Source organism: Agaricus bisporus (genome assembly GCF_000300575.1).
Source record: "Agaricus bisporus var. bisporus H97 unplaced genomic scaffold AGABI2scaffold_3, whole genome shotgun sequence".
Taxonomy (NCBI): Eukaryota; Fungi; Basidiomycota; class Agaricomycetes; order Agaricales; family Agaricaceae; genus Agaricus; species Agaricus bisporus.
This window is the reverse complement of record NW_006267366.1, coordinates 1310018-1332442: the sequence shown is the minus strand read 5'-3', so window position 1 is coordinate 1332442 and position 22425 is coordinate 1310018. Positions and strand designations below refer to the sequence as shown.

Here is a 22425-nt window from a genome sequence, read left to right as displayed (position 1 = left end):
GTACTCATCGGAGAAGCGTGACGGCGAGATTTAGAGGTAAGAAGGGTCGTGTATGGACGAATGGAAATGGGTGAACGCGAGCGAGTGAATGGGATACCATTGGAAAGGAGATTACTCGTACTCCCGGCAGAATCCCCAGACGAACTCGCTTTGGCACGGCGACGCACTGGTGTGGCGTTCTTGGCCCTTATATTCTCACCAGATTTTAGCAGAATAGACCTGCCACGCGGTGAGCTTGACATATCGTCATCGGTCTCATCGTCGTCAGAACTACTTGAGGCTGAACTAAAAGGCCAACCAGCTCGTCAGCGCAGTCGAGGACGAAGCAAACTCGAGTCGAACCTAGATGAGCCTGCCTGATAGCTTGTGCTCCAATCCAAGGCTCCTCTCTTTTCTGTTGAGTTTCCGGTGGTGGTATTGGACGAGTTCAACCGGCGTCGAAACCGGGGTCCGCTGTGGTTATGTTTTCGATTAAGTTCGCCACGTCCGTTAACGTCCTTGGACGGGGGGGAGGGGGAGGAATGTGACCGCGACAGTTTGACAACCTGAGTAGAGTTATTCGAGAATCTTGCAGCTGATTTGCCTGATAGCAGTTGGGATAACGCAGAAATGAGACGGTAGTCCAGATTGTAGTGAGATCACTTCCACGTGATTCTGGACAGAAGGGTCGCGATAAAAATAGTTAGTGCAGTCTGTAGGCGCCCATGGGCCCCGTATATAACTCGACGCGTCTTTTTGCGATTCGAGTTTGTAACTACGCGTTGCTCTAGACAGACTCTCAGCTATGTCTTTATCTGCAGATGATCAGTCATCTACCGTTTACCTCGAGGACATAGACCCCAGTTACGGGATGAAGAAACGGGAAGATGGCCAGGGACAGAGGTCACTCCACTCCTCTCAAGACCAGGCCAACGCGTCTCAGGAGAAGCCAAGTGGTTCTAACAAGCGACAGAGGACCCTCGAAGACATGTTCTTCGGCGGCAAAAAGGGCAAAGAGCCTGTCAAGAAGGTTAAACTTTCGACATCAGATGCCGAAGGTAGCGCCGTGAAGAAGATCGCTATGTCATCCCTGAAGACCTCCGGGTTGCGAAAACTCAACTCTATACCATTCTCTCTGTCAGAGTTTATTAACTCCTTGGATGAAGACAAAAGGCAGTTACTGCGGTTGGAATGTGAAGTGATGGGCAAGAGCTGGTATGATCTTGTTTTCGTACTTACTACAACGCTACTGACGGGTATCATTCACAGGTTGAAAATTTTGAAGGATGAGATTACTGCGCCGTATTTCATTGCGCTGAAACGCTACCTTTGGAATGTGGGTGTCAAAGGACCAGATGACACACCTAAGAGTTGCAAGATTTATCCCCCTGGTAACGCCGCTGTTCACTCCACTGACTCTGATTATCTGTTGATCACATTTTAGCCAAGGACATTTATGCTTGGTCACGGACCCCGCTTGGAAAGGTCAAGGTTGTCATCATAGGCCAAGGTGAATGAACTAGGTCTCGAAAATCTGCGCGTTAATTTATACAAACAACTTGAAGATCCATATCATGGACCAGGACAGGCTCAGGGTATGAAGGAAACTCGATTGCGAGGACAATCCGCTGAAACTGTTCGCGTCAGGTCTCTGCTTTTCCGTCCCTGTCGGTGTAAGAATCCCTCCGTCCCTTGTCAATGTGAGCCCCCCTATCCCTAATTGATTCCCGACATACGTATTCAATACGAATGTCTTCATCGGCAGATATATGCCGAGCTCAGGGCTGAGTATCCAAAATTCGAGCCACCAAAACATGGGTAAGTCAACTTCCCCACCTCAAGACTCTTCAGTAAACATTTCTGTAGCAACTTGACGGCCTGGGCCTCCAACGGAGTCTTATTATTGAATACTTGTCTCACAGTCCATGCCCATGAGGCCGGATCACATTCTAACAAAGGCTGGGAACAATTTACTGATAAAGTTGTTGATGTCGTTGATCGTTATGGTGGTGCGAACCTTTCCAACGGTTCTACTGAGAGTCCCGATACCAACGGAATTGGTCGCGGAGTAGTTTTTCTTGCATGGGGTTCGTGGGCAATGAAAAGAGTAGCAAAACTCAACAAGGTTCGTTTCGGTGATTTTTTTCTACCCGAAGTCTTCACAGATTTTCATTAGACGAAACACCTTATCTTGACCAGCGCGGTAAGCTGATAATTGCATATCCCTCGATATCACATACATTGATGGCATACTGCCTTTGCAGCATCCGTCTCCCCTTTCCGCCAATCGCGGTTTCTTTGGTAATGGACATTTCAAGGCGGCGAACGAGTGGCTAGAAAGCAAGTACGGTCCTGATGCCCAAGTAGATTGGTGCAACCTAACCCCGGTAGTCTAATCCTGGATGTGGCTATTCCCATGGTAGAATGGTGGCAAAATTATCGTAGCTCTCGCGTGGTCGGAATTTCATTCTGATATGCAACCACCTCGTGTCTGGTTTTTTTTTTCGTGTCTCAGAAGCGATATCTACGGTAGTATCTCGCCCCGTGCTAATTCCTGGCTTCAAGGCTTTCCCAGCTGAAACATTGAAACTATAACTATCAACAGCACACAGTCTTCGAATAAGTACTCCAGCTATAATAAAATATTGAGCATTAACGTGCTGTATCAGATCTGATGTAAGTTAAATACTTGGCGGTAATCTAGAGTGTAAGATAAATAATTAAGTATACTTGCTATACATTTCTAGGTATCTCCAATAGACTGGTGGCCGTGACTATTGCATACCTACGTAGTTGCAATACAAGATATCTGTGCCCATGGCAGATATGCATTAAGTCAAGCATCAACATGTGTGTCATAGAATAGCAGCACGGGCGGGCGGATCGGCGGGTGACTATGGTAGAGGGTGTCCGTTCAGACGACCGTCTTGGTTATAAGGATGATGTCTAGGAAGTGGAGACAATTGCCCCATTTCGCTCTGATTTCGGATGAAGTCTGACGGTCGGGAGATATAATGAACATTGGAAACTTGCTGTGTTTGGGTTGGAATAGGCTGGGAAAGACTGGAAAATCCATGGCCTACTGGAAATCCTTGGGTATCCGTCATACACCGGCGCGAAGGACCAGGGGCGGGAGTATAAGAAATAGGGGACTGTCGATGGGGTTGCTGTGCCTGATGTTGGAAGTGTGAATGAATCGCAGAAACACTAGGTGAAGGGCTCGGGCTGTGTACACTGGCGTGATCGTACGTTTGGAAAGAAGAAGGTGTGTAAGAGTAATGCCGCGAAGGCTCTTCACGAATTTCTTGATTTCGCATGCTAAAGCCCTGGCCACCATAGCTTTGCGACAGTAGACGATCAGAGGTATGTGAATAGTTTGAGCCTCCTGCATTATACAGTTCGGTGGATATCGATACTCGGGATGAAGACGGCAGCGAGCTACTGGCGTAAGAGGTATATGAGGGCTTGAGCGGCAACGGTGCCGTCATTGGCGTAAGCTCGTAATGAGTGTTTACGGATGCCATCATGCCTGACGGATTATTTTCATCTATCAGAAGGTCATTGTTCCACGAGGAACCACTTTCAATGACCTGCATCGGGCGCGAAGACATCGAAGCGTTGATGGAATCGGGTGAGAGGGAAGAACTTGTCCGCGAGCCTGGGGAATCCTCCGCTGAAGATTCCCGACTAGGGGGAGCGAAAATTAGAGGCTGATTCATGGAGACACTCGTCATCGCCGTTTCATAATTTTTAGGCTTATCCTTTCCCGTTGGGCCCCTCCCTAACGGTGGCCTAGTTGATGGTGGAAGATTGAGTGCCTGCCGAAGACAATTATTCTCTTCTTCGACCTCTGCTACTCGCTCCTCCAAATCCTGATAGGTGATGAAATGTGTCATTAAGTCAGAAGCAATTTCAAATCATATGAGAAGGTGAGAAGTACCTTTAAATGCGCTGCACGTCGGGCACGGAAGGCTCGCTGGACATCCCTGGCCCGATTAGGAGGAAGGTTGTCATTCCTTTTCCGGCCCCGCTTAGACGTCATTTGAGGGAGTGTCTATGAAGGGATTGAGAACGCGGGTTAAGGGACGCAGCGCAGGTTGAGGAATCGAGTTTATAAGATCGGCTACTGTGGTCATGCTCACTCTCCAGTTTGGGAATCCGATCGACCCAAAGGTCTGGCCGAAACCCTAAAAAAAACCGCCTACGGCCCTGCCTCCTTCATCCCCCGCATCCTGGGTTTCCTATCATTTTTAAGGCGAATATATGCAGAAATATACCCAAAATTCTTCTGAATAGCTTTACGTGATTGTCGCAACCGTCGAGTGGCTGTATTTTACGGCATCTACTTACTCGCTTCGGTCATTAAGCTTACATCTTTTCTAACTCACGAGGGTCAGCGCTCGTAACGCGTGAAGAAGCGATTTTTCTGTGGACAAAGAAAACATATCATTGAGCAGGTGCTATGTATAGGCGATTATTAACTCCACGCCACCATACCAGGGCGACAACTCGAACTCCCACGAAACTTCCCTTATGACATCAGCGGCCGCTGGCTCGAGCATCCTTCCGAGCAGCCGCTTTGTCCTTGTCCCTCTTCGCAAAGAGCTTGTGCCTCGGCGCAGCTTCCCGTGCCAGTTTCTTGTTGGCAGACTTATTCTGTTCTATGTATGACATATGTTGCGCACCACTCAGGGCATTGAGTGAGCCTGTCGTCCTTTGAAACTTTGTTGGACCAAAGTCTTTTGACGTGACTGTACCCGCTAGGTCACCTTCCGAAGCACGAATATCAGAGCCGAGTTCCGCCTCGCTTTCGTTGGCCAAAAGGACAGACTGCAGCAGCTCAATCTGTTCATCCCGTGTTTTATACACGAGGTCGGGCATCTCGGTTAAGCCGTCGAGATGCGTGATTACCTTGAATGCATAGCCTTGGTCGATTAAGAATTGCTGACGCTTGGTACTGTAGTACATTTCTTGAGTATCTTTTGAGACGAGGGAATAAAAAAAGGCATTAAATCCTTCATCATTCCGTCTCTTGGCGCGCAAGATTCGTCCTTTACCGCGCAATTAGACCCTGGAAAAAATCTATACAATTGCGCTTACCCAAGCGCTGAGCCTCTTGTCTACGGGAGCCGAAGTGCGACGAAATTTGAATCAAGCAAGTTGCCTCCGGCAAATCGATTGACGTGTCACCAACCTGTAATCAGGTTATACTGCGGCTCTGGGCAGATGACTCGTGAGCTGACCTTGGATAAAAATATCGTGTTCACTTTAGGACTATGCTGAAAATGAGATAAAATTCTCATGCGCTCGACTTGTCCAGTTCCTCCGTGGATATAAAGCTTATTGAGTCGTCTGGCGTATGCCTTCTTGATAATGAACTTTTTACGCATAATGAGATGGCATGTCGTTACTTACTTCCAGAGCATAGACATTGTCCGAAAATACGATGACCTTATCGCCTCTTTCTTCGTGATATCTAATGAGGAACTGGCACGCCTGAAATTTGTTGGGATTCATGCAATAGAGCAACATCCGCTTTCTGGACTGTTCTCGGAGATATTGCCCATAAAATTCTGGTGTCATGGGACACCAAACCTCAGCACACTAGATAGGGGTTCAATGTTTGTTCTAGATATGTTGTCAGGGGAGATAAGGTGGAATGTACCTGAACGTTCGCTATGTGTCCTTTTGCGGCAAGATCCCTGGTGAATTATTTAGCAAATTTACGTAATAAAGTCTTGTGTGTATGGGAAAATAGATATCTCACATCCAGTTGGCTTCATAGAGCTTCGGCCCTATCATATAGTTGAGATCCGCAATCTTGTCGTCCTCACGCACAAGCGTAGCTACGAACTGAATGAGTCAAGTGACTAAAACTCTTTCCAATGCTGACTCACCAGTTAAGCCAAGTTTAGAATGGGCTTTGATGGTGGTCACCACTCGACGAAACATCGCTGCAGGCACGACGTGAACTTCATCAAGGAGTATGAAACCCCATTCCCTAGATGTCAGAAACTCCATCATTTTTTTCGATTCATGAGATCGGTTGTGGGTATTAGCAACCATGGAGTAGGTGGACACTACGATGCCGCTATCCCCAGCGAACTAGAAAAATTATTGATCAGATGTATAAGGCAAGTAAGTTGGGGTGGATACTAAGCCTCACTTTCTCCTTCTGATCCGCGGTGAAAACGGCAATCTGACGATCAGTGATATTGGACCACTGCATAAATTGTTGTTTCCATTGCATCACTGAAACACTGGAGAGATTCAGCATCAGAAAGGATACTATATATGGTTCCGCTTACGAAGAGGTACACAAAACTAGGCAGGACTTTTTGATTGTGCAAGCTGCCGTGATGCCAACCAATGTTTTTCCAGCACCACACGGAAGCACGATGATTCCCGACCGCGCACGCCTATCACACGGTGAATTTACGTCGGACTAGATCTGGTCTCGTCGAAGAAAAAGAGCGTACCCATTACCGAACATTTTGCTCAAACTAGTCTCCTGATAAGGACGAATGACAGTCGCAGGTTTAAGGTCAATGTCGAGATTGGCGTTGACAGTATCGTTTCTGAAGTCATATTCCTCTAACATGGGGTATTTCAGTTCATCACAACGCTTTTTGACTTCCTATGGAAATGTAAGCCAGGAATTAGAGCGTACAGATATCTTTTTACATCAATTTTGGAGTCATGAATTTCAAATGCATGCACGCTGTCATCATCCTCCTCGATATCGTCTAGAAAAGGTGAGGAAAGGAACCAGCAAAGAAAAAAAGGTAGTATTCACCGGACTCTACCCCGACGACTGACGTGAACAAATTGGTATCCGCAGCGTTACTCCCAGAGCCTGGCATTCTTCCAGACGTAGAGTCATCTTTCTTGGGTTCTCTAGCACCAGGGATCACGAGGTTGCCCTTCACTGGGGCTTTGGAGGTCGTAAAAGTAGTTGCCTTGATACTATTATCCTGCTGGATAGAAAAAAGGCGTGCTTCACGGATGACTCGATCCTTAAGCAATAGCTGCAGTGTTTCGGGATGACTGGACTCGACATAATACTTGTTGTGTTTGAGAACTAGTTTCACTTTGCCATAGCTCAATGTCTGATCCCTGATGAAGGAAGTGATGCTGTCGGGTACAGGAACCTTCGATAATCGATTCAGCACCTTGGATTTAAACATGTGAGCGTCAGCTCGTTTCTGAGGACGGCGACACAAACTTCAATGATATCCTCTGTCTGAAGACCGACTGAGACCGCGGCGTATAGCGAGTAAGAAGTCAACTTGTATTCATGGATAAATGCCGGTCTGAAACGGCTTGATTACGAGTCCAATATCTAAGGGCCTTTAGCCGTCGACATACCTGCTGACCGGTTCGCTTATGGCCGTCAAGAAATCCTGGGCCTGCTCGGCAATTGGTGAAAAAGCCTCCAGAATTATGTGACCGTCATCTGGACTGATCCAAATTGGTCGAGATGTGTGGTCAGCTTTGAGATGTAACCAAGAAAAATCTTGTTCATTGAAAATGTGCGAGACCAAAGTATCCTGTTGTCTACGGTGCATTTCGAGGGAGGTAAGGCCCGAAACGTCCCTGTCTTTGGCTCGTTTCTCCTCTGCCAGTCTGCGCGTCAAGGCGCTGAAATTGATAGTGGCGCCGCGAGGTAAGAGAGAAGGACTTTCCGGGGGGGAAGGTGGGATCACGTCGTCCTCGTTGTCGATAAAAATGTCTGCGTCCTGGTCGGCATTTTTTCGGGGTCGTTTCACGGGGAACGAGGAGGCTACTGAGCTGGTTTAAATGATGATTCTGTAGCAAAGATGCCCTACCCACCTTCTGCAGCGCGCTTGTTCGACATAGGCGACGAGTGAGGTCGAGGTCAATGGCATCGTATTGGGCGGTGTCACAGTGACTTTGACTCGTGCGGACGCGGGCAGATGAGTAAGCAAGCGGAGTTGCTGCTTTTGTGGCTTGCCTTCCGACCATCATCTCTTACTCTTGACTCATGTGGAGACCTGCAACCAAGCAGATAACTGGCACCAACGACGGTATGCTCAACAAAATTCTTTCTCTTCTCCCAGTTGTCTCATACTTTTTTTTCAGTTCCCCTTGGTCAACGTCGTCGTTTTGGGCCTGCGCCTGCAGAGGACACTGCGCCGCCGCAGCTCGCGCAGCCTTCCCCTTCCGTGTACCCTCGTCACCGTGATCAGGACACTGATAGCCCTGGAAAACGCGGGCGAGAAGAATCGCCCAACAGAGGAGATCCGAAAGGTAAGTCAGCGACTGATCAGCTCTCTCGTGTTTGCCGGCAAGCTGTTCTGCTCCACGCTATCTCAGCGAACTGACGTGGCCGCCTGAAGTCATGGACACAAGGAGCATCTAAGTAACACTGAGGATGTACTAACCTTGACCCTGTTGCTGTTTCTCACTTTTACTAGTTGATCCCAATGCTCCCCGCAAACGACGCAGTCGATGGGGTGAAGCAAAAACTGAAATACCCGGTCTACCAACCGCTATCTCTGCCGCTGGAGTATCCCAAGTCCAACTCGATAACTATGCGATCCACCTACGTTTAGAAGAGATTAATCGGAAGCTTCGGCTCAATGATTTTGTACCTCCAGAGCGTGAAAGGTAGTGTCATTCTGCGTACTTCCTTAGCCTACCGCATATATTAAGATATTGCTTGTCCAGATCCCCATCCCCTCCTCCAACCTATGATGCCCATGGTCGCAGGACCAATACTCGTGAAGTCCGCTACCGCAAAAAACTCGAAGATGAACGCATAAGGCTTGTGGACCGTGCAATGAAGAATGACCCCAACTTTCGCCCGCCCGTTGAATATCATCAACAAAAACGATCTCAGAGGCCTTCTGAAAAGGTCTACATCCCAGTTAAAGAGTTTCCAGAGATCAACTTCTTTGGTTTATTAGTCGGTCCTCGTGGCAATAGTTTGAAGAAGATGGAACGCGACAGCGGTGCTAAAATTAGTATCCGTGGCAAAGGCAGCGTCAAAGAAGGGAAAGCTCGACCTGATCAATTTGCTGAGGATGCAGAAGAAGATCTACATTGTCTTGTCATTGCTGACTCTGACGACAAGGTAGCCGCTTGCGTCAAAATGATCAACCGAGTCATAGAGACAGTAAGTCGTGTCGTTAGCATTTTTGAAACAATCTGACATTGGTCGAATGACCAGGCGGCTTCTACTCCGGAAGGTCAAAATGTTCATAAACGTGATCAACTTCGAGAGCTCGCTGCTTTGAACGGTACTCTGCGTGACGATGAAAACCAGATTTGTCAAAATTGTGGTGGCATAGGACATCGCAAATATGATTGTCCAGAGCAACGCAACTTTACTGCTAACATAATCTGTCATGTTTGTGGTAGTGCTGGTCATATGGCGAGGGATTGTACCGTCAACAAAGATCCTAATGCGCCGCCCCGCCCGCAGCAACAAATGAGAGGGGGTTTCGATTCTGAATACGCAAGTCTGATGGCCGAGTTAGGTGAAGGTGCAACTGGCGGCGGGGAAGGAGGAAAAACATGGGGTGGTACTAGTATGGGTCACGACATAACAGCAGGCGGTTCTAACATCCCCCCCTGGCGTCGCCCCGAAAACTGGCAGCAACCTGCCGCTGCGCAGCAATCACAAGGTTACCGACCTCCTCAAGGTTACGGAGCCGGTTACTCAGGTGCTGGCTATGGTGGCGCTGGAGGAAATGCGTATCCCGGTTACCAGCAAGCTGGTTATCAACAGCCTCAAGACTACTCTAATTATGCCGCTTACTATCAAGGCCAATACGCTCAACAACAACCCAGCTGACCGCTTTCCTCATACCAGTAATCTTTACATAGTACTAAACATCCGAAGGTCTCACTAGCACAGGTCTTTATCAGATACAACTCCATTTTCGCGCTCACATATCAGGGTACCGCTTTTCTTGGGCGAACCCTTTTCATAGTCTCTGTATGATTCAGCGAGTATATGTTGATCAATCATGACTAACTATTCATTAATCTGATGCAGCTCCTCTCATTGTACGGTCTTGGTTCTGGATGTAACAGGCGTCAAAATACATATGTTTTTAAGTAATACATATCATTGCAAACCTTGCTTCGTTTTCGTTTTCGCTCTCTTTCGGTCCCTTCACACACTTTACGCTTCTTCTCCCCCAGTTTTCGGATAAAACAAGATACAAAGAATCCGTTTGTGGCATCTTCACCGGGCAGACAACGGATAACTGAGGATGCAAAGCCTTATTAAAAGAACCTGATTTAGTAGGTATGTTGACAAAGGAAAAGAAGCATACTCGTTTCCATCTCTTGTGGGAGACCTCGCCGAGGCCATGCCGGGAGGACTACTTCTCGAGGTGCTAAGATGAAGCCCATATTGCTCGCTTCATCAGAATTTAGGGCCGATGAAACGACCCTCTCGTTTTCGATAGCATGAACACTGCAAGTGGAATAAACGATTTTTTGCACAGACGGGACTTGAAATCTCTATGAGGATACCGCAAAGCACAAACAGCAGAAACTCACATCGCATGGCGTGTGTAATCATCTGAAGTTGAAATGCTGCGAGCTTATTGAGCCGGTCGGAGTCGTTAATATCATCGTCATTCTCTACAGCGAAGCGTGTAAGCGGCTCTTGAGGAAGATGCGGAGAACTGACCTGCGTTTAAAAGGTGGTCCAGGCGATTCACTATTCCCGAACCGCTGCATGATGGGTCGAGTAGACTGCAAAATGGGTAGCTCGAGCGGTGCTATGGATGGTAAACGAGTGAAGACCTACATATGTGTAACTGATGCGTACGTTGTATCTGAGGGATCAATTGACAGGAAATCAGTGTTGAGGGGCAGCACGTTTGCGCAGCCAGCCTTTGAAAGCATTGATTTGAGAGTATGAAATCGCTTGCGGTCGCGCTCGAAAGCCAAAATCTGACCAATGTTGGTATCTTGTCCACAGTCCGCTAATAAACACACACCTTTCCCTTTCCCTTCATGATTGCACTGAGGTGAGATGTTTTATTCCCTGGGGCGGCTGTAGCATCTATAACAAGACACTTGTCGTTCGCAGGAGGAGAAAGTACAAAAGCCGGGAAACAAGAGGCTTTGTCTTGGAGGATGACTTTTCCAGATGTGTAGGCCGTGTCGTCTTGGAAGGACGTTTGAGGCGCAAAAAGAAAGAGGTCCGGAATGTGTTCATCTTTTGCGAATGACGTACTAGTTTGGACGATGGAAATCGAGATCAGGAAGGACTCGCAGACTGATAGCTCAAAGGATACCTCGTCTGAAAAGGATCGCCGATCGAGAAACCTTTCTTGATAAAATACGCAATCGCTTCATCACTGGTCCAGAATTTAGTATTGACGCGGACATAGCGCGGTATCTGGGCTGTTTTGCCCGGAATATAGAATCATAGAAACTGTTTAACAACATAATGACCTACAAGCTCTGATATCCCCTCGGGTTAGGTCTTGGTTGTTCGTAGCGCCTTTTCGAACTTTATGCTTGGTGAACTCTGCATTGAGCCTCGTCTTATGCCGCAAGATGGCTTGCTTGATGGGACCATCTCCGGCTTGTATTCCTCCCGCCAACAGCAAGTCATGGACAAGGACTAGAGCAAGATTCTGGGATTTGATTTTCTTCTCTTCTTTGAGTAGTTGTGCTTTTTGAATGACATCTGTCAGAGGAATTTTATCTAAGCGTTGCATCTCAGCTTGCGCGGGTAGATTATCTGTCAATGCTGGAGGCATACACTTCAGTGTTTCGATGATTAATGCACCAGTTCTCTTCCGAGTTTTCTCCGGTAAGGTGGCAATGACACCTTTGACAGAGCCTTGTCTAGCATCGAGGCGGTCCAACGTTTTAGCAGCGTCAAAGTAGAAATTCATGTCGCGTTCTAAGGCGATAGTTCAGGTACATGAGAGAAGAAGTAGAAGAAGAAGCTCCTTATTAGTATTAGTATATGCTTAATACGAAATCATTCCTGAGACACCAGGCTACCGGATGAAGATACTAGAAGGATGTAGGTCAGTGGATGAGCACGAGACAGGGTGGGAGAAATCAGGTAGATCGGTTTCGTCTTCCACAATCAAAGATTGTGTTGGACAATGTAGATAATATAAAGACATCATGTAACAGAACAAAATGAAGAGTTTACTACTTACAGCGTTTCTCAGACCCTGGTAAACGGTGATGAAGATGGGACAGTCTGGCGGAATGCTTCAAGGCAAGGTGCAGAAATGGTGCAAGGTTGTACATAATGGATTTGAAACTCCGATTCAAAATTTCATTCATCCTACTTCTAAGCTATTAATGTCGCGTCAATAGGCCAGCTCTGCCAAGAGCTTTTATATCCTTCTTGTGTTTCTTCTTCCTTCCCTCCAACAAGGTTCTCGACGCGTACATAAGTGAGTTCGACTCATGGGAGCGTTCTTCCTACAGTAGCTGCAGACTGACGAATTGTTCAAGTGGCACTTGAAACCGAGCTCTATGAACTTTTGGGTATTGCCCCGGATGCAAGCGAAGGTACTCGTTACTTCGTTGTGCCTTTCTTGCTCTCATCTTATCAATCGTAGCCGAAATAAAGAAAGCCTACCGAAGGAAGGTCCGTGTTCCGCTTGTTCCGTTAGTCTTATGATCTTTTAACTCAATATAGGCGATGGAACATCACCCAGTCAGTACAATTCATCATTCTTTCAACACCGCTTTAATGCGCGTCTCTAGGACAAAAACATCAACGATCCAGAAGCCGCAGTGAAGTTTCAGGAAATTGGGGCAGCGTATGATATTGGTATCGTTCGCGTCTTCAGTCACTCATGTTTCTTATAGGTATGAAATATTGAGTGATTCTCAAACACGGCACATCTACGATACCCATGGAATGGAAGGGCTGAGTGGGAAAGGATCGTCGGCGACTGGCCTCGATGAAATCTTCGAACAGTTCTTCGGGGGAGGAGCAGGACCCTCATTTGCGTTCAACTTTGGACATGGTCCGAAGCGACGAAAGGGGGAGGATACCATCGTTCCTTATGATGTTACGTTAGAAGACCTATATAACGGTAAATCTGTGAGATTGAATATGGAGAAGGAAGTTCCATGTTCGACATGTAAAGGGTGAGTCGCACCGGATCTCGATCTTAGCTCATATTAACGTATTACCAGCTCTGGAGCGAAGGGTGCTGCGAAGCCCAAAACATGTTTCAATTGTTCGGGGAAGGGTTGGACTTTTGTACAGACACAGGTGGGTGTTGAGCTGGGTCTCGAAACTTTCGTGACATTTGAGCCATAGATTGCGCCCAATCAACTCGGAACATCACGGGCTCCGTGTCGAGAATGTAAAGGTACCGGGGAGCTCCTCAAGGATAAGGATCGGTAGGTCGATTGTCATTCATCAATTTAGTTCTGACAGCTATAAAAGGTGTAAGAAATGCAAAGGGTCTAAAACTGTGAAGGACAAAGTTCGCCAAGAAATCTTCGTTGAAAAAGGTATGACAGACCGTCAAAGAATAGTACTCGCGGGTGCTGGTGACCAGGAGGAAGTAGGTTATTCCCGCGTACATCGACTATTTTTCTAAACTATCACAGCCAGATGTTCCTGCAGGTGACGTGATCATCCAACTAAAAGCGAAGCCACATGAAGCCTTTGAACGCTCCGGAAATGATCTTCTCACTCGTGTAAAGATCACGCTTTCGGAAGCATTGACTGGTTTTTCTCGAATCCTCGTCACCCATCTCGATGGTCGTGGTGTCAGAGTCTCGAGTCCACGAAACAAAATTATCAAACCTGATGAAACTATCATCTTGCGTGGCGAGGGAATGCCTATCCATAAGCATCCAGATGAGAAAGGCGACCTTTATGTCGTTCTTGCTCTCGAAATGCCTAGTGATTCTTGGCTTGACGCTGTTGACAAACAGGTGAGTGTTTGGCAAGCCTTTTGTTTAATCTTTCTCAATGTTACCATCAGGCACTCGCGTCGTTATTACCACCGAAGAAGCAGGACATAGAACCGCTTCCCAACCAAGTGGATGACGCGGCGTTCGAGGAGGTTGACCTGGCTGAAGTGCGTTCCCACTCGTATGCAGCTGGTCCAAATTTCTTTGACCAAGGTTTCCCGCATCAGTTTGGTGAAGGCAATGAAGACGATTGGCTAGATGACGATGACGACGATGAGTATGGGGACAACAACGCGGAATGTCAACATCAGTGATTATTTCTTGAGCTCTGGATATTTAGATATAGCTCAGCCCCTCCAAAAATGCTAATTCATGTACGTTCCCGTTAGATTATCGTGTGCTTTTTTTCTGTTTACCTATCACTTACCCATTACCTAGTAATCTTGTAATACGCGATCTAATCTACATCTTTGAACCGGAAGTCGAGACTGTGAGCCCTCCAGTATACTTTCTATACTTTCTTGAAGAAACATCTACTTGGTTACAAGAATGAGCAATCTTCCATCAACTTCAATTGATCCGCAATGTATTATAACCGGAATCTGTTTTCCGACGGAATATTGGTTATGCTCTGTTATGCTTTCATGAAATGTCGTGAGATCTATTTTAGGAAGCCTTCCAAAACAAATCTTGAATGCGAATTGATGCGAATCTGTGTAAGGAAAGACATTCCATGACATCGTGGAAAATGTTTTTCGTCACTGCCCGACGAGACAACCGTTGCATTTGTTGGCCCAATACATAACATGTATGTTCAAATCCTAACCACTTCCTTCGCACCTGACTGTTTTCCAGGTTGCAGTGGTCTCTGGTCTTTGTACTATATACTATCTCCTTCGTCGCCATTCTGAGCCAGGCCGCTCCTGCTCGTGTCCTCATATACTCACGGACTCTCCGTTTCAGACATGACTCTATACCCATTGCTATTGAATCTCTGAGGAGTCATGCGTCTGCCGATGATATCATTTTTGATCAGACCGAGGATCAAGGCCAATTTACAGACGAGAATCTACAGAAATACGACGCCCTACTCTTCCTCAGTACTACCGGAGAAGGTACGTTTTTGATCTCAACTTACTAATGTTATCGCTCACCTTACTCAGTATTGGACGACGGCGGGAAAACGGCGTTTCAGAACTATCTGAACAAAGGAGGAAATTTCATAGCAATCCATTCTGCTAGTGACTGCCTCCAAAACACAACAGCTTATGGAAGAGAACTGGGTGCGCATACTCCTGCGACATGATTTGTAGCCTGACATCTGAGCAGGCTCATATTTTGACTACCATGCTGATTTGCAAAACGCGGTGTGTTTTGTCTGCCTCTCGTCGAGTGTTGACTTAACAATCTATATACCTTGTTTGCTTAGATCGTTGACGTGATTGTATCAAATCATCCTAGTACCTCCAAGCTACCGTCTGCCTGGAAGGTAAGAGATGAAATGTGGGTGCATATATTCCAAGGCACGAGGCATCCATTGACTGACATTAGGTATAATTTTGTATCCGATCCTCGTTCTCTCGGGGCCGTGGTCATCCTCGCTGCCAACGAATCCAGTTATGTTGGTGAGTACATATCTCTGAGATAATGATGGCTCCCTTTCGTAACCATATGCCCCCAGACACTGGGACTCGGAAGTTTGACCAAGGCTCTCCTCACCCCATCGGTACATACGTTTCTACCATGCAGGATAATACCAGAATTCTCACTTCGGGTTAGCCTGGTGTCAGGAACATGGAGCAGGAACGGATAATGATAAGCTAGCTGGGCGTAGCTTTTATACAAGTCTCGGTCATTTAAATGAGACTTGGCAGGTAAGCAGTATAGGATGTAAGAAATTCTCCGACTCATCCACGCTTAGGATGATTTATTTGTGTCCCACGTCATGGGTGGGATACACTGGACTTTGCAGAGCAATACCACCTTAGCTCTTAATTCTTCAGGATTGGTTGGGAACTTGAACGCCAATGAGAGCCAATCAACCAACTCTCCTTCCTCTACAAGTTTCACGCGCAGCCCTACACAAACACAGTATGTGTATACATGGTTAATTAAATGCTCCTTCTAACGTCTAACGGACATAGAACGTCGGAGGCACAAATACTCAAAAATGGTTTAGCCATTTTCAGCATTCTGGTCGGAGTAGTGTTACATAAGCTACTTAATTAATTGACTCCAAACCAATTGATTTCCTTGTCACTACTTCCACTGCTACAGATTATTTGTGCTCACCGAAAGGAAATTGATTTAAAACAGGCCATCATGGCATCTGAACCGTCTCATACTGCAACCACTGGCTCAGTGCAACAGGACCCGAACAGCGAAAAGAGGGATCAAAACTCAAGGTCAAGAAGACCAAAATATTCAAGTCAAAAATCTACACAGGAAGGCGGCCGTGCCAATCGTGGTGGAGGTGGTGGGAGCTCAAAACTTCGTGGTATGGACAGAGACTCGCCAGAAGTGAGGCTATCGAAGACTTTATCTTGGATACTACGACATGGAGCTACGTCTGAAAATTTACCGATACGTGAAGACGGATTTATACGTGTAGACGATATTGTGTGTTGTATCTCGCTCTCCTAGACGATATCCCCTCATTGATATGTGGCGTTGTGATTTCTGAAGCTCAGGAGTAATCGAATAAAACCACTTGGTTTGACTCTTGAAGGGCTAAAAGGAATCGTTCGGGCCGATTCTAAACAACGATATTCTTTGGTTTTGGAACAAGGGGACGGAACCCATTTAAATTATATCGCTGTTGGGGAAAATGGGACTGAGAAGGGCCACTGGTTGATCAAGGCGAATCAAGGACACTCGATCAAGGTACGTTTTTGCTCGACACTCACATACTTCTGATCCTGAGCGTGAAAAACAGACCGTACAACTCGAGTTGAAACCGATCCTTGATATCTCGGATATACCGTCGAGAATCGCTGTCCACGGTACCACACGCTCTGCTTGGAAGATCATAGAGACAGAAGGTTTGTCAAAAATGAAAAGAAATCACATACATCTGGCACAAGGTGTGGGAGGGGACAGCGTCATAAGTGGTGCGCAAATATTCCCTGGGCTCATCGAATCCTTCGCTAAAATCTGTCGATGGCGACAGGCATGAGAAAATCATCTCAAATACTCATATTCATCAACCTTCAAAAAGCATTGGATGTCGGGATCAAATTTTATTTATCTGAAAATGGTGTGATATTGACGGAGGGAGATGAGAGAGGATATTTGAAGACAGAATTCTTTGACAGAGTAGAGGATGCGAAAACCAAAGAAGCAATCGAGGGGTGGGAGGAAAGTGTTTGTACATGTTAGAGAGTGTGGGCGACCGCAACTGGGTGCCTTGGCCCGGCTTCCTCTACTTATGTTCGCTACTACTTCATGGACAAGGATAATCGAGACGACTTCACATTTGCAAAGCTCTGTGACATTAAGCTACCTGTAACTTTCAGAATGTGCGAACCTTTCCCTGTTTTAATTTCGGGTTGACTTTCTAAACATCAGCAGTTCTCAGCTTGAGGGTGTCAGGAAACCGCGCTCATTCACCGAAGTCCTGGACGACCCAGGGCTGAAGTTCCATGGCGCCCAGTCTGCGTATGCAATTATTACATCCCAAGCGCCGTTGCAGAGGGATTCATGACACGTACTAGATCGCTTTCCGATTTATATGTGACCTGCCAATTGGTGGCCGATAACAAACCTTTGACAATCCCATTTCGTACCTCTTTTAAAGCGTTCAAGAATTCGTATTCGCAAGCAGGACTTCAATTTTTTCTCGAGTGAATGATTGACTTCCTTTCATCAGGTGGAATGAATGGATTGTGTTGCCAATTCGGTATTGTGACCTCCCCCTCAGCTCTCAGATCACCTTTACTGTCTGGGATACTGGTGGTCCGCGCACTGCAGTAGCTGTTGGAGGGTCTACATTTAGATTATTCGGGAAGAAATGGTAGAATCTTCTTTTGTTTATAACTCTTCTTGATTAATTCAACTGACGCTAGGACTCTTCGACGAGGAAAACATAGACTTTTGTTATGGCCGGGAATTGAGGCAGATGGAAGCGTTGATTCAACCACGCCAAGTAAAATGGAAGTACAAGATGAGATGGGTCGGTTGGAGAAGGTAAACCTTGTTCTTTGTTCCAGTTGTCTCCTCTATTCACCTTTTTATAGCTTGTCAAAAAGTACGAGCGAGGAGATCTACCGAAGTCCGATTGGTTGGACAAATTAACTTTCAGGAAAATGGAAGAGATTCATGCTGTACGTCGTCAAATAGAAGTCAATAATTAGAAACTTATGTCACCCAAGGCCGAAACCGAGAAATCTGAGAATCTTTTCCTTTATATCGATCTGCCGCGATTCGATTTTCCAGTTATCTTTAGTGAGCCGGTGCGTTGCAAGTTATTATTTCGTGAAGCAAACCGATAATAGTTCGCGTAGGAAACCAGCAACCAACCAGTCATCCCTATAATAAGTTCAAATACGACGCTCCAGCCACCGACTGCCGTTCATCTTCTACCAAACCTTACCCATGAGACCAACTTGTGGAGCGTTGTTGACCCCGATATTGTGCATGATAATCCTGTTGAGGACAAACACAGGCGTCTCGTTCGAAGTTACAGAAGCAGTCCATACGACCGAGAACTCAAGCCCAACGCAAAGATACGAGACGAACTGGGAGTAAGACCATCTATGTCTCACAAAGTAAAGCTCTAATCGTCCATTAGGGAATCCTCGAGTACTCCCCTAGCCAACAACTCACCTCGGAGGAAAAGGACCTCATCTGGAAATTCAGGTTTTACTTGGCGCGAGACAGACGAGGGCTTACGAAGTTTTTGAAAGCTGTAACTTGGCGTGATTCCTTCGAGGTCAAACAGGCTGTGGAGGAATTGCTACCCATGTGGACCGAAATTGACCTGGATGACGCGCTAGAGCTTCTTGGGCCTAATACAGTTGATTCAAGAGTGCGAGCTTTTGCTGTGAGACAGCTTAATCGAGCAGACGATGATGTGCGTTTGCAAAGAAGAATTATGTCCAGCTTCTTACTCACCTCTTACTACAGGAACTACTACTCTATTTGCTTCAACTTGTACAGGCCCTCAAGTTTGAGAGTGCTGCAAGTGATCAGAGATCTTCCCGCTCGGCCACTAATGCTATCTCTTATGAAGACAGCGGATTGACGGACTTTCTTATAGCAAGGGGTGTTCAGAACCCCGTCTTGGGTAATCGCTTGTACTGGTATCTGATGGTTGAGGTAGCACTGGAGGATAAAATCATGGCGAAAATGTATGGTCGTGTTGTGTTCAAGTTCATGAACAAAACACTGGAGGTGTGTTTTCTTGATGATGACGTTACTGTGTATTGATCTAGACTTAGTCAGACAGCGGTACAGAACGTCGCGAGCTCATGAGGCGACAGGGCCTTCTAGTTGAAACCCTTGCCAAACGGGCTCGTGAATTACGACTCTCGAAGGAACCGCGACCAAAGAAGATCGAACGTCTTCGTGCCTTCCTTGCCGATCCACGAAACAGCATGTCCTCCATGTCGCCTTTGCCGCTTCCCCTAAATGCCAAGATCGAAATAACGGGAATTTTACCGGAAAAATCTTCGGTCTTTAAATCCAACCTTTTCCCATTACTTTTGTATTTTCAATGCTCCGACGGTTCCGAGTATCCGGTCATTTTCAAAGACGGAGATGATCTGCGACAGGATCAGCTCGTGATCCAACTCATCACCCTCATGGACCGATTATTGCGCAAGGAAAACTTAGATCTCAAATTGATGCCCTATCCTGTCCTTGCTACGGGACCCTTGCAGGGCATGATGCAATTTGTGCCCAGCAAAACGATTGCAGCTATCGTGAGCGAGCATGGTAATTTGTTGAATTACCTTCGGGTCCATAATCCGGACGAAGGAAGCGTGGGCACTTCCGGAGTAGAACCAAGTGTGATCGACACGTTTGTGCGGAGCTGTGGTGAGTACGCGTATATCCTACTCCTATGCAGACTACTGATTTTTTTGTCAGCCGGGTATTGCGTTCTGACATATATCCTCGGTGTCGGAGACCGACATCTTGACAACCTACTTCTATCCCCAGATGGACATTTCTTTCATGGTAATTTACAAACCGTTTGATAATGGAGATGCACCAATTAACATGATCTCTAGTCGACTTCGGCTATATTTTAGGTCGAGATCCTAAACCCTTCCCGCCACCAGTCAAAGTCTGCAAAGAAATGGTGGATGGCATGGGCGGCGCGCAGTCTCCGCACTACGCTCGTTTCAAGAATTTTTGTTTCACGGCATTCACCATCTTACGCAAGAGTGCCAACCTCATTCTGAATCTAGTCGCACTCATGGTAGATGCGAATATACCAGATATCAAACATCGCGACGTTCATGAGCAAATTCAAGAGAAGTTCCGTCTGGATTTGACAGAGGAAGACGCTATCAAGCACTTCGAGACGTTGCTGAACGAAACGTCTTATCTGACCGCAGTGCTTGATAGGATACATGACCTCGCGCAATACTGGCGTAGCTAGCTGAGCCTTTTGTTCTGTCATACCATTCCCCCGATCACCCCAATGTTTATGTCAAGAATCCATAATTTTTGTTTAGAATGCATCTGTATAACACAGCAGGGAGTACTTATATCTATATTACGATTTCACAACTTTGAATACCTTCAAGAGAAGACTTAGATGACTTGAGGACACAATCGTCCTCCATCGACAGCGACCCACCGGTCTCCGCCCACAGCCGTCGTGCCATACAACATCTGATCCGGATCCCACTTGTCCTTAATCCGCAGCAGTTTCTCATAATTAACGCCATAGAAAGCTTGCTTCCAGTTGGGGTCGAATGCATTCGCCTATGATTGACAAACTCAGTACATCCTAGAGCACGAAGTGAATCGACATCAGACAAACTTCATTTAAATAAGCCCCTGTTTCAGGGGCTAACTTGACAAGCCTTTCAGTCAAAGACGTGAGCAAACGCGTCTCCTCAAACTGTTCATCCCAGCTTGCAGTATCATTCCAGCGTCTTATATCGAGCAAAAAGTCAATATAGCCCGCGATGAGTAGCATGAAACGACATACAACGTAATCCAAGTCATACTGTGCATGTTCCGGAATGCAGGAAGGACCGCGTTCTCGGGATTTCCTGAGACTTCTTTCGTGGGATTAATAGCAGCCGAGAACACGAGATGGCCGTCGTCAACGATGCCTCTGAATGTATCAAGAAGAGCTGAGAAACTTTGCTGAGTTTCCCATAGTCTTTTTGGCAAAATGCGACCGCCATATAGGTCCGTTCCCGTCAAAATCTCTCCGCCAAACGCCTCAAAAACAACTGCGGTTGCATCACGAACAGTAGAGTGCTGTACCGTCTCGGATATAGTAGGGGTAATATTAAGTGCCTGCAAACTATCGAACCAAGGTTGAGTCAAAGCGTCTACTTCTTCGAGTGTCTTCTTCGGAAAAAGGAGAATCGCTTGAAATTGTGAGGTGTCGATAAAGTTAATGCAGTAAGCGCCAGAGGAGATGTATTGGGGCGCTTCCGCCAGGTAGCTTGCAATGCCTTTCCAATGAATATCTAGGTCAGATTTCTCCGAAGACTTGGGTGGGAACACAACGCGAACACTTGTAACTGGCATATTGACATATGTCTTGACGGTAACAGACCAAACAATTCCGTAAGTGCCCCCTCCCTATGTCAGAGACATGAGAATGCGATGTTATATAGGCCATTAAAAGAACTCACTCCACCCGCTAAGGCCCAAAACAGGTCTTCGTTTTCCGAAGCCGTGGCATGCACAAACTCACCGTCGGTGGTGATGACCTCGAATTCCAGAGCCTGATCGGCAGCCATGCCGTACAGAGAACCCAATACCGAATGGCCACCGCCTTGTATGTAGCCACCGGTAAAACCAACAGTCTTCAACCCCATGATCACCTGCTCATTGTTATGGAATTAATCTACTCACAGGACATTGGCCTGCCACCATGACTTGACCCCTGGATTGCGCATCCAGCTGAAGGTCGTCAACAATAACTCCCGCGTGAACCTTGACTGCGGGGCCGCTATAGCTGGATCCGTTATATAGTGGGATCCACTCTCGATCAGTCAAGTGATGCATCCAAACAGCCAATGCACCAGCGCCCGTCGATTTGCCCATATAGCTGTATTCAAAGTCAGCGAGATTTGATGGTACTACAAGATTAGTAGCCTCACTCATGCCCAGTATTCTTCACCACGAATCGAATATTGTGTTTTTTAGAAAAAGCAAGTGTCTTAATGACGTGATCTGGCTTTGCCACATCGACTGAATATTCAACGTAAGACCCAATGATACATCGATCCTCTCGGGGAGTAAAAGGATCACAGCTCTTGTTCAGAAAGACGGGTGCCATGATGGAGGCAGCAAATTGTTCACTGTCTGAAGTATAAGGTAAACGATATATTTATGGAGAACTCGACGAACTGAAAT

At 46.6% G+C, this 22425-nt stretch overlaps 9 protein-coding genes across 9 annotated transcripts; 6 read left to right on the top strand and 3 right to left on the bottom strand.

Moving 5' to 3' along the window:
- Positions 1-1024: 1024 nt before the first annotated feature.
- On the top strand, positions 1025-2461 carry AGABI2DRAFT_218352 (hypothetical protein). Its single transcript, XM_006459232.1, has 9 exons — positions 1025-1194; positions 1249-1349; positions 1424-1489; positions 1545-1574; positions 1627-1679; positions 1745-1797; positions 1846-2104; positions 2156-2182; positions 2244-2461. Exons 1-9 carry the CDS (start codon positions 1061-1063, stop codon positions 2373-2375), a joined length of 855 nt encoding a protein of 284 aa, XP_006459295.1. The 5' UTR covers positions 1025-1060; the 3' UTR covers positions 2376-2461.
- A 251-nt stretch (positions 2462-2712) lies between these two features.
- Positions 2713-4021, bottom strand: AGABI2DRAFT_177282 (hypothetical protein; the record flags this gene model as incomplete). The annotated part of the gene is made up of 2 exons (XM_006459231.1): positions 2713-3851; positions 3920-4021. The coding sequence occupies 2 exons, from the start codon at positions 4019-4021 to the stop codon at positions 2874-2876; spliced, it is 1080 nt and encodes a 359-aa protein (XP_006459294.1). The 3' UTR covers positions 2713-2873.
- A 359-nt stretch (positions 4022-4380) lies between these two features.
- Positions 4381-7860, bottom strand: AGABI2DRAFT_218349 (hypothetical protein). Its single transcript, XM_006459230.1, has 15 exons — positions 7813-7860; positions 7348-7762; positions 7205-7292; positions 6776-7151; positions 6664-6725; positions 6459-6616; positions 6288-6398; positions 6146-6239; positions 5877-6084; positions 5747-5825; positions 5645-5681; positions 5395-5583; positions 5223-5342; positions 5080-5173; positions 4381-5030 (listed from the first exon to the last, which is right to left on the bottom strand). The coding sequence occupies exons 1-15, from the start codon at positions 7835-7837 to the stop codon at positions 4519-4521; spliced, it is 2568 nt and encodes an 855-aa protein (XP_006459293.1). The 5' UTR covers positions 7838-7860; the 3' UTR covers positions 4381-4518.
- Positions 7861-7960: 100 nt separating this feature from the next.
- On the top strand, positions 7961-10318 carry AGABI2DRAFT_184015 (hypothetical protein). The gene is made up of 5 exons (XM_006459229.1): positions 7961-8027; positions 8083-8250; positions 8418-8610; positions 8671-9118; positions 9173-10318. The coding sequence occupies exons 1-5, from the start codon at positions 7985-7987 to the stop codon at positions 9797-9799; spliced, it is 1479 nt and encodes a 492-aa protein (XP_006459292.1). The 5' UTR covers positions 7961-7984; the 3' UTR covers positions 9800-10318.
- On the bottom strand, positions 10252-11870 carry AGABI2DRAFT_65508 (hypothetical protein; the record flags this gene model as incomplete). Its single annotated transcript, XM_006459228.1, has 7 exons — positions 10252-10466; positions 10516-10599; positions 10649-10713; positions 10769-10914; positions 10962-11199; positions 11262-11370; positions 11426-11870. 7 exons carry the CDS (start codon positions 11868-11870, stop codon positions 10252-10254), a joined length of 1302 nt encoding a protein of 433 aa, XP_006459291.1.
- A 444-nt stretch (positions 11871-12314) lies between these two features.
- Positions 12315-14353, top strand: AGABI2DRAFT_201378 (hypothetical protein). Its single transcript, XM_006459227.1, has 12 exons — positions 12315-12389; positions 12451-12507; positions 12558-12586; positions 12638-12655; positions 12706-12761; positions 12811-13095; positions 13144-13222; positions 13271-13353; positions 13400-13520; positions 13567-13896; positions 13947-14249; positions 14314-14353. Coding segments are annotated over exons 1-11 (1302 nt in total). The 5' UTR covers positions 12315-12388; the 3' UTR covers positions 14190-14249; positions 14314-14353.
- Positions 14354-14782: 429 nt separating this feature from the next.
- On the top strand, positions 14783-16003 carry AGABI2DRAFT_65487 (hypothetical protein; the record flags this gene model as incomplete). Its single annotated transcript, XM_006459226.1, has 8 exons — positions 14783-14990; positions 15039-15158; positions 15202-15242; positions 15305-15378; positions 15427-15500; positions 15557-15601; positions 15655-15749; positions 15797-16003. Coding segments are annotated over 8 exons (864 nt in total), but the record flags the coding sequence as incomplete, so codon positions are not given.
- Positions 16004-16374: 371 nt separating this feature from the next.
- AGABI2DRAFT_149451 (hypothetical protein) lies at positions 16375-17253 on the top strand (the record flags this gene model as incomplete). Its single annotated transcript, XM_006459225.1, has 4 exons — positions 16375-16494; positions 16561-16758; positions 16811-16985; positions 17045-17253. The coding sequence occupies 4 exons, from the start codon at positions 16375-16377 to the stop codon at positions 17251-17253; spliced, it is 702 nt and encodes a 233-aa protein (XP_006459288.1).
- A 66-nt stretch (positions 17254-17319) lies between these two features.
- On the top strand, positions 17320-20808 carry AGABI2DRAFT_218336 (hypothetical protein; the record flags this gene model as incomplete). Its single annotated transcript, XM_006459224.1, has 13 exons — positions 17320-17393; positions 17446-17532; positions 17589-17690; positions 17744-17887; positions 17940-18060; positions 18111-18197; positions 18246-18326; positions 18378-18617; positions 18665-18946; positions 19042-19266; positions 19314-19911; positions 19963-20052; positions 20106-20808. 13 exons carry the CDS (start codon positions 17320-17322, stop codon positions 20477-20479), a joined length of 2505 nt encoding a protein of 834 aa, XP_006459287.1. The 3' UTR covers positions 20480-20808.
- Positions 20809-22425: the final 1617 nt, after the last annotated feature.

Excerpts from the sequence above, each read along its gene's own strand:
- AGABI2DRAFT_218352 (XM_006459232.1), top strand. The coding sequence starts at position 1,061 with ATGTCATCCCTGAAGACCTCCGGGTTGCGAAAACTCAACTCTATACCA. Across the intron at positions 1,575-1,626 it reads TGGACCAGGACAGGCTCAGG|GTCTCTGCTTTTCCGTCCCT; the intron begins GTATGAAGGAAA and ends TGTTCGCGTCAG. Across the intron at positions 1,798-1,845 it reads TTCGAGCCACCAAAACATGG|CAACTTGACGGCCTGGGCCT; the intron begins GTAAGTCAACTT and ends ACATTTCTGTAG.
- AGABI2DRAFT_218349 (XM_006459230.1), bottom strand. The coding sequence starts at position 7,837 with ATGTCGAACAAGCGCGCTGCAGAAG. Across the intron at positions 7,152-7,204 it reads AGACAGAGGATATCATTGAA|GTGCTGAATCGATTATCGAA; the intron begins GTTTGTGTCGCC and ends TTTAAATCCAAG. Across the intron at positions 6,085-6,145 it reads CCGCGGATCAGAAGGAGAAA|TTCGCTGGGGATAGCGGCAT; the intron begins GTGAGGCTTAGT and ends TAATTTTTCTAG.
- AGABI2DRAFT_184015 (XM_006459229.1), top strand. The coding sequence starts at position 7,985 with ATGTGGAGACCTGCAACCAAGCAGATAACTGGCACCAACGACG. Across the intron at positions 8,251-8,417 it reads CAACAGAGGAGATCCGAAAG|TTGATCCCAATGCTCCCCGC; the intron begins GTAAGTCAGCGA and ends CACTTTTACTAG. Across the intron at positions 8,611-8,670 it reads GTACCTCCAGAGCGTGAAAG|ATCCCCATCCCCTCCTCCAA; the intron begins GTAGTGTCATTC and ends TTGCTTGTCCAG.
- AGABI2DRAFT_201378 (XM_006459227.1), top strand. Across the intron at positions 12,762-12,810 it reads TTTCAGGAAATTGGGGCAGC|GTATGAAATATTGAGTGATT; the intron begins GTATGATATTGG and ends TGTTTCTTATAG. Across the intron at positions 13,521-13,566 it reads GTGCTGGTGACCAGGAGGAA|CCAGATGTTCCTGCAGGTGA; the intron begins GTAGGTTATTCC and ends AAACTATCACAG.